The sequence below is a fragment of the Schistocerca piceifrons genome, chromosome 3, assembly GCF_021461385.2.
Source record: "Schistocerca piceifrons isolate TAMUIC-IGC-003096 chromosome 3, iqSchPice1.1, whole genome shotgun sequence".
NCBI lineage: Eukaryota > Metazoa > Arthropoda > Insecta > Orthoptera > Acrididae > Schistocerca > Schistocerca piceifrons.
Genome location: NC_060140.1, coordinates 607,155,088 through 607,168,028, shown reverse-complemented (window position 1 = coordinate 607,168,028; position 12,941 = coordinate 607,155,088). Strand labels below are relative to the sequence as shown.

Genomic DNA, 12,941 nt, shown 5'->3' with positions numbered 1-12,941 from the left:
CCTCCCGTTGAGCACGTGTGAGACAAGATGGAAGGACTTACGTTCCAGTCTTCATTAACGGCAATATCTCTTGGTCATTTGTGACAATAGATGAGTAACGTGGAACGCTATCTCCCAAGATGACATCGGTCGCCTTTAGGCCGTCTAAATGTAGGAATGCATAAGGACACTTGGCAAATAATTAATCATCCCTAGGAGATATCACGCCAATAGCTTGCAAAGCCACCTCTAGCCATGGTAATGGTCTCATTTCGGCGAAGAAGTAATACCATGATTTTCTACAGGTAAGCCACATCCAGGTGCAACGCCCCGTTGGTAATTAAACACCGCAGACTTACCGAACTGCAGTGATGTTGTTTGCTACGTTTCATCCACTGTCCCAGAGAGTCCCAGAAAATTTCTATGGCTTTGAGAGGTTCGTCAAATCAGGAACGCATGCGTGCAGCCCCGTGAAGACGGTTGTTGTCATATTGAAAGACGAGGGTAGAAGAAAGGGCGACACCTGGTTACCGAGAATGTTGAAATAAGCATCCTGGTTCATGTTCATAATAACCTGAATGAGTCCGCCCAAGTCATGGCACCAGACACCAAAGAATCGCCTCCAGCTTGAAATACACGCTGCGGTTTATATGCCTCACTGGGTGGTTGGTGAATTCGACGCCTTGCGTCATTTGAAAAACTGGGGGAATCGCGACTCGTCGGACCACACTAGACGCCTTCTGTCAGCTGCAGTCCATTTTCTGTGCTGTTTGGCTCTTGTGATTAATACTTTGATGGGTTTAGTAGTTAGTTAAGGCTATAGGCAATAAGAACATTTTCCCATAGGTGAACGAGGCTGTTATTATGACCATATAAAGAGTGACATTTGAAGAATCAACACCTCGAAGCAATCATCTCACGTTAGTCTACAACTGGTAAATCCGGGATAGATAGATACCTGTCACTTTCGTTCTCTGCAAAACTAAGTACAAGGAACAATATTGTACAAAAGCTATGTAGCACCACATGGGACTCATCGGTATCTACTTTACGAACAACCGCTTAATTTAGTAGCAGAATACTGCTGCCCCATCGGGCTTAATAACCCGCTATAGCAAGTAAATAGACACCGAAGTAAATCAAACAGTGAGAATGATTTCGGACACGGTTGAGAGGGTACCTACATTCTGATCATCAGTCCTAATTCAAATATCTCCAGCACCAGACTTCCTACAGAATTCAGAAAACTTCAGAACAATTAATAACTTCCTCTTAATTCGATCTCTGATTACATAAACATTAAACGACTCCGCTCTAGAAAATCATTATTTGCGGAAGTTGTCTGCTTAGAAAATAACAACTTTTAAAGTTTGCGATACTGGAAGAAAGCCTGGGCAGTTACTGCGACTGCGGATGTCGAGAAATCCCGATTTATGTCTAAAAAACCGACTGGCTTTGACCTCCCAATAAAATCCTAGGTAATTCTAAACCTAATTAGAACCCACGATTGCGAATGAGGATATTCCATATTTGAATGAAAACCAAACACATCTCCAAAGTGCGACTGTGGAGAAGAAAGGCAAACAATCCAACAATTAGCACATATATGTCAATTAAGAACCTACACGGGACAATTCGAAGACTTCCTGAATACGACTGATAGTTCACTAAACTGTGTTTTTAAAGTAGATGTTCTTTTATGAATGTTACTCTAAGTTTATGTTGATTAATGTGGTGTATAATGATGCTATACGATGATTACACTGGTGTGCCAAAGTTAAGGATAAAAGTAACTTTCGCATGAAATGTCATTGCCAGAGAACACGATTAGATCAAAGTGACCACACATAGCAAGAATTGCTACGGTATAGTACAGAAAATAACTGGAAGAAATATGCAAGAACCGAACAGAAATGACATCGTTATTCAAAGACAGTAATTACACTGAAGTCACCTAGATTCATGATGGCCCTTCCACATTACAAACGATGGGACATGGTTGTCAATATGGTGTGTGATCACGATGGACGGCAGTGCATGCTCTGCCATGTGCCCCCAAGCTGGACACATGATTGGTAAGGACTTCTGATAGCAGGGCGTTCCATTTCTCCACCACGGCCGTTGACAACCTGCTGGATGGTCTTTGGTGCATGTGGACGTGCTGCACATCCCACACGTGCGGAATTTAAGTCCGGGGGACGGGCAGCACATTCCCCAAATATCCACTCATTCCAAGACTTCCTCAATCTGCGCTGTTTGATGCAGTTGCGCATTGTCATCCATAAAAGTAATGATAACGTTGACCGGTAAGAGTAGCATGGTCAATGATTTGGAAGTCAGTACGCCCATGCAACATTATACCTCCTCACACTATAAGATCTGGGCCACAAAAACGATCGTGTTCGACGGTGTTCCTGGCTGCTTTACGTGTTCCCACCTCATGACATTTGAGGTTTCGTCCAGCACTGTGGACGTATTCGTTTTGGTGGTTCAGGTGTAGGGAGGCATAATGTTGCATAAACGTACTGACCTCCAAGTCTTTATTCTTCTGACACAGTACTCCTGCCCCATGAGCGTCTTTTCTGGGGTGTATTCCGCCCTAACTTCATTTTTAGGGTTCCGTGTTTCAATCTGTAAAAACGGAAAACTTATACGATGGCTTTGTTGTCGCTCTTCTGTCTATCTGTCTGTCAACAGAGCCTTTCTTAGCAATCATATACAACCGCTCACTTGACGAAAGGTCTGTTCCTAAAGACTGGAAAGTAGCATAAGTCACACCAATATTCAAGAAATGAAATAGGAGTAACCCATTGAATTACAGACCCATATCACTGACCTCAATTTGCAGTAGGATTTTGAAGCATATACTGTACTTGAACATTATGAATCACCTTGAAGAAAATGACTTATTGATACATAACCAACACGGATTCAGAAAATATCGTTCTTTATTCCCATGAAGTAATGAGTGCTATCGACAAGGGATCTCAGTTCAGGTCGCAGGTTCGAGTCCTGCCTCGGGCATGGATGTGTGTGATGTCCGTAGGTTAGTTAAGTTTAAGTAATTCTAAGTTCTATGGGACTGATGACCTCAGAAGTTAAGTCCCATAGTGCTCAGAGCCATTTTGATCTCAGGTCGATTCCATATTCCTAGATTTCCTGAAGGCTTTTGATACCGTTCCTCAGAAGTAACTATTAATCGAATTGCGTACATATGGAGTATCGTCTCAGTTGTGTGACTGGATTCGTGATTTCTTCTCAGAGAGGTCACAGTTCGTAGTGATAGACGGTAAATCATAGAGTAGAACAGAAGTGATATCTGGCCTTCCGCAAGGTAGTGTCATAGGCCCACTGCTGTTCTGATTTACACAAATGATCTAGGTGATAATCTGAGCAGCGCCCTTAGATAGTTTGCAGATGACACTGTAATTTACCGTCTAGTAAAATCATCAGACGATCAATTCCAATTACAAAGCGATCTAGAGAGAATTTCTGTACGGTTCGAAACGTGGCAATTGGCACTAAACAAAGAAAAGTGCGAGGTCATCCCATGGGTAGTAAAACAAATCCGATAAATTTAGGGTATACGATAAATCGCACAAATCTAAGGGCTGTCACTTCAACTAAATGCCTGGGAATTACGATTACGAGCAACTTAAATTGGAAAGACCACATAGATAATATTGTGGGGAAGGCGAAACAAAGACTGCGCTTTGTTGGCATAACACTTAGAAGATACGACAGACCCACTAAAGAGACAGCCTACATTACACCTGTCCGTCCTCTGCTGGAATATTGCTGCACGGTGTGGTATCCTTACCAGGTAGGATTGACGGAGGACATCGAAAAAGCGAAAAGAAGAGCAGCTCGTTTCGTGTTATCGCGCAATAGGGGTGAGAGTGTCGCTGATATGATACGCGAGATGGGGTGGCACTCATTGAAAGAAAGGCGAGATCTATTTACGAAATTTCAATCACCAACTTTCTCTTCCGAGTTCTAAAATATTTTATTGACACCCACCTACGTAGGGAGAAATGATCATCATAAAAAAATAAGAGAAATCAGAGCTCGAACGGAAAGGTTTAGGTGTTCTTTTTCTCGCGCGCCATTCGAGAGTGGAATGGTATATGGGTAGTATGCAAAAGGTTCGATGAACCCTCTGCCAGGGACTTAAGTGTGAATTGCAGAGTAACCATGTAGATGTAGATGTAGACCCTTTTCCCCAGGAACGAGTAGACATATCAAGTACTCATTAATGTCACCTGTTAAGGTCTATAGTCCCTTAGCTGTGTAACAGTTCTAAGCTCCTAAGTTAAGGCAGCCAAAAGATGTGCCCATTTATGTCACATATTTTGATCCTCGGAAACGCACTCATCAAAACCTACAGCGTGCTCCCCGTTGACCTAGAATCATGAAATTAGGCAAGAAGCAAGGCTTCACAGTACAAGTAAAAATTTGTAATGTTATAACAAGAGAAAATATTTGTTTTCATACCTGAAACTACAACATTCTGAAAGTCTTGGAATCCCTGGGATAGACATCTTACCAATATAAATGTCGATAACAGGGAAAATTCGTCAATATCCTGGATTCCTGGAACTTGGAAATTTGTGAAAAGTTTGTATGGCACCAAACTGCCGAGGTCATCGGTCCCTAGGCTTACGCACTACTTAACCTAACTTAAACTAACTTACGCCACGGACACCACACCCATGCCTGAGGGAGGACTCGAACTTCCGACGTGGTGTGGATTCCTGGAATGGACGAAGTGTCTGTATACACAATTAAGTTTGTACGGAACCCTCAGGGCGCGACCGAGCGAGGTGGCGCAGTGGTTAGAGACTGGACTCGCATTCGGGAGGACGACGGTTCAATCCCGCGTCCGGCCATCCTGATTTAGGTTTTCCGTGTTTTCCCTAAATCGCTCCAGGCAAATGCCGGGATGGTTCCTTTGAAAGGACACGGCCAACTTCCTTCCCCGTCCTTCCCTAATCCGATGAGACCGATGACCTCGGTGTCTGGTCTCCTTCCCCGAAACAACCAACCAACCTCAGGGCGCGGGTCCTTCTCGCACGTGGCCAGTTATTATGGGCGACAATGCACAACTGCAGCGAACAGAGCAGGTAAAGGAGCTCTTGGGACGGGAAGATATCCGGCTAATGAACTGATCTGTCCTTTCCATCGACTTAAATCCCATCAAGTATATGTGGTATGCATTTGGGAGACGTACTGAAGTAAGTCTACATGCACCAGCGACCATCCGGCAGCTGTCATCTGCGCTGGTGGAGGTATAGAATAACCTACCACAGGAACTCCTTACCACCTCGAGGCCAGCATGGCAACCCATTGAAGAGCATGCATTGCTGTCTGTCGTGATCAGACACAACTATAAACAACCACGTCTCGCCGTTTGTAATGTTCATGGCACTAGTATGAATTGCGGTGACTTCAGTGTAATTATTGCTGTGAAAAGCTTATCGCTAATAAAGTAAGAGATACTGGCAGGGGACGCCAAATTAAAAGCTTCTACTTATGTTTCTAATCTAGACTGTAATAATAAAATGGGAAGGAACTATTAATCAGAACTCAGGGAGAAGTTGTGATCTAAATGACACTATATTTATTCATTCTTAACATTACAAGACAACTAAAATGATGAAAGAAACATTACACAAACATTTTTTACTTACCAATCGCTTTCACTCACAAGGGGCCTATGGTGTACAGTGATCAACAGGGGATCGACACACGACACTAACCAGAACACTAATCGCTTTATCTGACTTCAACTGGGTTGTGGCACAAAACTACGCCACCACCAAGCATCTATAATCTACTATTTAAAAAAGAAAAATATGGTTCGAAAGAACAGGGTGCTGAGAAACATATATTTGAGCCCCACGCCCCAGCGGCGAATACTTTACCCTCCTGCTGGTCAAGGCGGCACACCACGATGCGTTTGGCGACTGAAGTCGTGGATGGCGGCAATCTGTCATTAATGGCACATTCCCACAAAATGTAAGTACGCAGTCTCGCATTCGGTTAATTCGGAATGCAGGTACTTTCCTGTGAGCCTCTGAAACCCAGGTGGATTCCAGTGTGCAGGTCGACCTGTTTGCTGGTCTGCCAAACCAATTTGGCTCTGTGCCACTACTGTGCGTAAGGAATATGTCAAATGTTTGGACAGCCGACTCAAGACAAATAAGTACATCCACACTTCACTTGTTGTGAGCATGATGATATACCGATTTGACCAATCAGAGACTTTAAAGTTAATTGTGAGAAAAAGGAAAAAAGATTCAGCTTCGCAGCCTCTTTCCCACGCATTTGCCGTATCTTTTGCTAACAAAATGCTCAGGATGGAAGCACAGCCCTCCATAAACAGCTTATCATCTCCTCTGTTGCGTCCATTTCAAAGTTTCCAAAGAATGGCGATAAACTCGCTAAAAGCCTCGTGCTTTCACAAATATGTTTTGAAACATAGTCTGGACGTCTGGGTGCCAGTCTCCCTGTCCCACGGAAATTCGCAGAACGTTCACAGTTCTTTTGTCACCTTCCTCCCTAACAAGGACCCTTCCTCTGCTTTATTGCCGGTCTACAATGTGCTGGCCAGTGCAGCGGCGACCTCTCGGCGCAAGTCTGTATACACGGACATGCCTGCCTCCCGCCCGGCGCCAACTAAATGGATCTCCACAATGAGACTGCGGAACTCGGCCGTCCGGAAATGTCTCCATACGTTCCGCAATAAAAAACGCGCTTTTCTTGGCCCACCATCAACACAACTTTTACTGCAGTCGTTTAAATCGGCACCCTATTCCTTTGAACGCAGGTAAAGCTTAGTGTCATTCCTTCCCTAGAGCATTAACTACTGCGCACCATTTCATCATAATGTATGAAGTCAAATCGCAGTAACGATCATATTCCGTAAGAACATGAAGCGGCATAACACTGAATCAGAAGTGAGAGTGCCCTGCAGTCTCTCTGCCATTCATCAAGTGTCATTTCTGTTCATGTCATCTGCGTCTTGCTTCCAGTTACCTTCTGTATTATACTGTAGCTGTTCTTTATTTGCATAGTCCAGGTTTCGTCGAGCTGTGTTACTTTGCAGTGACACACCTTGCGGTAGTTACTTTCGTCCTTAAGTTTTTCACACGAGTGTAAATCTGCAAATGTCAAGAAAACGAAGTAGTGTCGAACTCATTTTTAGCTAGCTGCAATTATCATTGCGTAGTTGTTTGGTCAGCAACAGGAGATGAGTGAGTGACTGTGTCCGCAGTACCAGCCGCGCCGCCGCAAGCCGCCCAAGACGTCGGCCGCGATGGGGGTGGGCGTGGGCGTGGCAGCCGTGTCCCCAGGCAGTGACGCCGATCTACCCTCCACCTCCGGCGTCAGCTCCACCTCTCCGGACATCGGACGTTGCCACAGGTACGCAGTGTCTGCATCTTGATAACATTTGCGTTGCTGGTAGCCAAATAGTGAACGTTATTCATATTTTTTAAAATCCCTTTTCTCTTTCGTTTTGGACAACCAGATACCACTTAGCACTTTCAATTCCTTCTCGTTTTAATATGTTTTTCATTTCGGATGACACAGCCACAAATTTACTGAATAGCAATCCCATTTTCTTTCCCGGTTGTTATAACATCACTGTTACAGTGGATGGACAAACATATGGAAACAAAAAATACAACACACTACCATTCCTAATGCACTGCAGCAAAGCCGTTAGCTTTCAAACTAGCTTCCAGTCGCCTCGGAATGGATCAATAAGGTGATGTATTGTTTTCCAGGGAATCTTCTACCATTCTTCCAGCAACATAGTGACATATTCGCATATCGTTGATGGAGGTGGATAGCGATTACGGACCCTCCTCTCCAAAGTAGGCCACAAAGGCTCATTAACACTGATATCTGCTGGCTGTGGTGCCCAGGGAAGATGCGACTATGTGTCATCGTGTTACAACACCAGTCCTGGACGATGCGAGTTGTGTGAACAGGGGCCCTGCTGTCTTGGAACACAGCGTCACCGTAAGGGAACAAACATTGTACTACGGGATAGACTTGATCAGTTAAAACTGTCACATGAAACTTGGCAGTAATGCGACCTTGGAGAGTAACTATGGCACGCCTGCACAGATCATCACCTAACCCCCGCCACGTTTCACTCTTGCGACACAAACTCGGCCAGAAGTTGGAAACAATGTGAAATAAGACTCATTCGACAAAATTACTTTCTCCCATTGCTCCATAGTCCAGGTTTTGTGGCTTCGGCACCCCGTTTTCCTGTTACGGAAATCTGCATCACTCTATGTGGTTTTGGAGTCCAGCTCGCATTGCAATTCCCTGCCAATGCAGCTCCCTTCGTGTCCCTTTGATGCCGACATGATTCGCGAGTGTGACGTTCAGATTTGCAGTGACTTTTGCAACTGTCGCCCTCTTGTTTTTCGTCACTGTCCTCTTCAATGACCGTTCGTCACGATCACTCTTTCTTTCGTCAGCTTTGGGTTCAACGGATGACGTTTTCTCGCTCTCCCTGTATGCAGTATAAATCTTCGATCGATATCTCGTGAAACATCAAACACTTCCGCTACCTTTGGTTCGATAGCATCCACGATACGAGCACAAATAGTTCAAATGGCTCTGAGCACTATGGGACTTAACAGCTGTGGTCATCAGTCCCCTAGAACTTAGAACTACTTAAACCTAACTAACCTAAAGACATCACACACATCCATGCCCGAGGCAGGATTCGAACCTGCGACCGTAGCAGTCGCGCGGTTCCGGACTTACGAGCACAAACAATTTGCTCACATTCGAATTCACTTAGCTCCGACATAATGCACTTACAATCACACAGAACACGTTTCTGGCAACCGCGCGACCGCTACGGTCGCAGGTTCGAATCCTGCCTCGGGCATGGATGTGTGTGATGTCCTTAGGTTAATTAGGTTTAAGTAGTTCTAAGTTCTAGGGGACTGATGACTTCAGCAGTTAAGTCCCATAGTGCCCATAGCCATTTGAACCACTTTCCTGGCCATGACTGATACTTGCATGGTCAGACAGAACAGCACAACCTGCAGGCTTATCTAGCATATTTTTGTGTAACCTCTGTATTTACACCACCGTCAGCTCATTTCAGTTCTTAACTCTTCCAAAAGGCTAACAGCCAAAATCAGCTTATCGTGGTGTAAACAACAGTGATACTATAACAGCCAGGGTTGAAAATGGAATTGTTCTTTCTTGTCATTTGCTCTTTTTTTTATCCTTTTATCTTTACACCATATCTTCTTTTTCGTTCGTCAAACCACTTTATACATGTTCTCTTACTCCATCTGCATTGGAATTATCTGATATTTAACGTTTTCCTCAAAAAGTTATTTCTTTTTGCTAATTCTTCTGATTTTATGTTGTTTATTTCTAAATCTTTTTAACTTCTCGGATTCAGCTTCCTGTTAATTTGTTTTCCCAGCGATACTTGAAAGGTTGTAACTTATTGTCATTCATCCCGTATAAATGTTCAACAAGAACACCATTCTTCTTTCACTTATTGTTTCCGCTGTTACTTCTATATTTTTGTATATATCATCACTGCTTCTTAGTCACTTTCAGGCTTGTACTCCTCATATTGGACCTAAAATTTTCCTCATGATTCTTTATCTTGTTTAAATTGTAATTCAGTGCTACAAACTCACTTCCGTTGACGGTGCATTGGTTTCCTTACAGTGTGGAAATGAACAATTTTAGCATTTCTTGACATTATATTTTTTATTTGCTTTTTTTCCATCCCATATGCCTTTTCATTTTGTGAAACCTTTAATTCAATTCAAATTATCTCTTCTAGATATCTGAACTTTTTGACTTTTTCTGTTTGACCAATGAATGTAAAAATTTTGGTGCATTTCTCATGTTAGCGATAAATACGTTTTTTCTTCGCGGATTCTTAAACCTTCTCTAGTGACTATCTGTGCCAAGTTAGATACTTAAGTCAATGATATATTTTACAGAATACGCCGTACACAAAAATTGTTGCAGAAATGTAAAAAAGTCATGATTTGTTGCAGAGCACTAATACGTAGCCTTCATTTGATAGAACGATGATCATATTACTATAAGTGATCCTTCAATCGCCTGAAACTTTAATAGAAGTCAAATCGATATTAAACAATTATTACCTGATAAGGGCAGACCTGGGACTTACACTGGTAATATCTTTATACTTCAAAATTGTGATAGCTTTACTTTTTTCTGTTTTTGTTTTTGTTGTAGTTGTTGTATTCAGACTTGTTTGATGCAGCTCTCCACTCTCTCTAAACTATCATTTGGGATTCTCTTTATTTCTGCATAGCCACTGCAAGCTACATCCATTTGGCCGTGCTTACTACAGTCAAGCCTTAGTCTGAACTTTTAATCGTCCATGTTTCACTTCGGTACAACACTGTGGACAAGTATCTTCAGAATAGCCTTCCTAACACTTAAATTTATCTTAGATTATAACAAATTATCTTTCTTCAGAAATTTTTTTCGTGCTATTGCCGGTATGCATTTTACATGCTCTTACTTCGGCCATAATGTTATTTTGCTGGTCAAATAATTAAACTCATCCACTACATTTAATGTCTGATATCCTAATCCAAGTCATCCATAATTTCCTGATTCCATTACTGTTGTTTTACTTTTGTTATTTATCTTATAATCTAATTTGAAGATATAATCCATTCCTTTTCACTGATCTTTCAAGTAATTATCTGTCTCAGACAGAATTACGATGTTTTAGGCAAAGCTCAGAGTTTTTATTTATTCTCTCTGACCCTTAATTCCGTGTCCAAATTTTTCCTTGATTTCTTTTACTGCTTGCTCAACGCGCATATTGAACTACATCGGGGGTAGGCTAGAATCCTGTTTCGTTTCTGTTATTATTATTATTATTATTATTATTCTTTTATTATAAACTGCTAGAGTTTCTTAGCTCGGTTATAAAAGCAGGACACATTTGCGTTTGTGGAGATGTATTATTTTCCTTCTGTGTTGTTGATCGCTAAGATATTAAATCAGATATTCCACTAATAATAACATCACATTGGATGTCGACTAGAGAGATGATTGCAGCTGGCGCAGTGACGACAAAGGTACTTTTTATTTTTGGTACTGGTAGCGAACTCGTTGCAGCTGTGAGTGGCTTGTGTGTCAGGTGCTAGCAGAAGCGCTGTTGCAGACCTTCGCCCGCCCCATTTTTCTTGAGAGAGGACAGTGCAGTTGTTGACTATCCGTACGACGTTTTTGCAGCCGTATGAAGGCGGAGCCAGACTGCAGCTTCGCCAAGTTGTACGAGCGAGACCTGGACGGGCCTCGGCCAGTGGAGGACCTGCCGCTGGCGCACAAGCCCGCCTACTCCTGGTGAGTCCTGCACACAATCTGCGCTGCTGCAGCCCGCGCACAGCTGTAACAGAGAGGAGTGCGCCGTCCGTGCCTCGCCTCGCCGCTCCGAGGCGCGCACTGTGTTCCAGTTGGAGCGCGCCCATGGTCTGAAGATGGAGCGAGCCGAAGCCACGTCTAAACGGAGCGCGCGCAAACGCGCCACTTCCTTTGATGTACCGACAACAGCCGGAAAACTGCGCGGCGCAGTGCGGCGCGGCACGGCGCGCTCAGTGTGGACCCGGCTTACAGCACAGCGCGCGCGCACACGCCCCCCCCCCCCCCCCCCCACACACACACACAAAAACTGCTTGCATAGATTTCTCCGGGACACTTTTGGCTCATTTGTGTCCTCCAGTAACAAAGGTTTTCACCACTGATTAAATTTCATAGCTCTACACTGATAATCCAAAGCACCAAGGCCACCAGTGTAATAACGGACCCAAATCATCATGGCCACCTGCTTAACAGCGTGTTGGAACGCAGTGCATTAGCCATTATGTTTGGCATCAGTTTAAGTCCCCAGTAGTTTTCCTGAGGTATGTTCCACCAGATGTCCTCGCGCAAGTCACGAAGTTCCCGTAAATTAGCTGGTGGTCTGTGAGCGCGAAGCTGGCACCCGATAGCGTCCCAGAGGTGTTCCATGGGATAGAGACCAGGCGAATTTCATGACCAGGACATTAAGGTATATTCAGAAAGCCTCAGACTTGTGGAACAGGAAATGTACGTGGATGAGTGTACAGATAACGAAGGATCAATGCCTTCGAGTGAAACAATAATTTTCTGTTATCAGTCACTGTTTATTTATATGCGTACACGTTTCAAAGGTTTAAACTTCCATGATCGGGTGCATTTATATTTATTAATACGACTTGTATGTGCTGTGGGACGACTTTGGGATAACTTAGGGCACTGCCTAGTGGAGAAACAAAACATTGTTTCATAATATGGCTCTGTGGAGGTCTCCGATTAAAAAATACGAATGCGAATGTGAAAATGAAACCACTAAAATAGAATACCTCCAGTGGTCACAGGCACAGTGGTCTCTGTTGCAATACATGATATATAAACTGAAGCACTTTGTTTACAAAGATGGTGTCTGGAAATTGCTATGTGCAAAGAACATGTAGTATCAAAAGCAGAAACACTATTTCATATTGCAAAGAACATATAGCAAAACAACACCGTTGTTTCAGAATAAGTCTTAAAGCATTGCGGAGATCTTTCGTTGAGTTGATGAATAGATATGTTAGGGTAAATATTTCTGGTGGTATACAAATCCATTTGTGTCAAGTTTATATAGCTTAAATATCGTACTCGTTTATGTATCAGATTACATGTGGAAAACATTAAGAGCAATAATTATATTGCAAACAATTGCAAAATTAAACATAAATAACAGTTATACATAAATAACAATTCTGGCTGGGATTCAGAGATGGAGGATGAAAGGAGTGCGAAAAGGAGAGCAAAGTTTTGTATATGCTAGAGCTGCGAGTTTCTTAAACATACATCTACTATGTAAATGTTGAAGACACTGACAACAAATT

The 12,941-nt window shown here is 43.1% G+C and overlaps 1 protein-coding gene across 1 annotated transcript in view; it reads left to right on the top strand.

Moving 5' to 3' along the window:
* LOC124788889 (transcription factor SOX-9-like) overlaps nucleotides 1-12,941 on the top strand; it is a 119,546-nt gene that overhangs the window by 79,873 nt on the left and 26,732 nt on the right. The window contains exons 4-5 of the mRNA XM_047256171.1: nucleotides 7,256-7,404; nucleotides 11,263-11,373. Of these exons, the coding sequence (XP_047112127.1) occupies nucleotides 7,256-7,404; nucleotides 11,263-11,373 (260 nt within the window). The remainder of the gene's footprint in view (nucleotides 1-7,255; nucleotides 7,405-11,262; nucleotides 11,374-12,941) is intronic.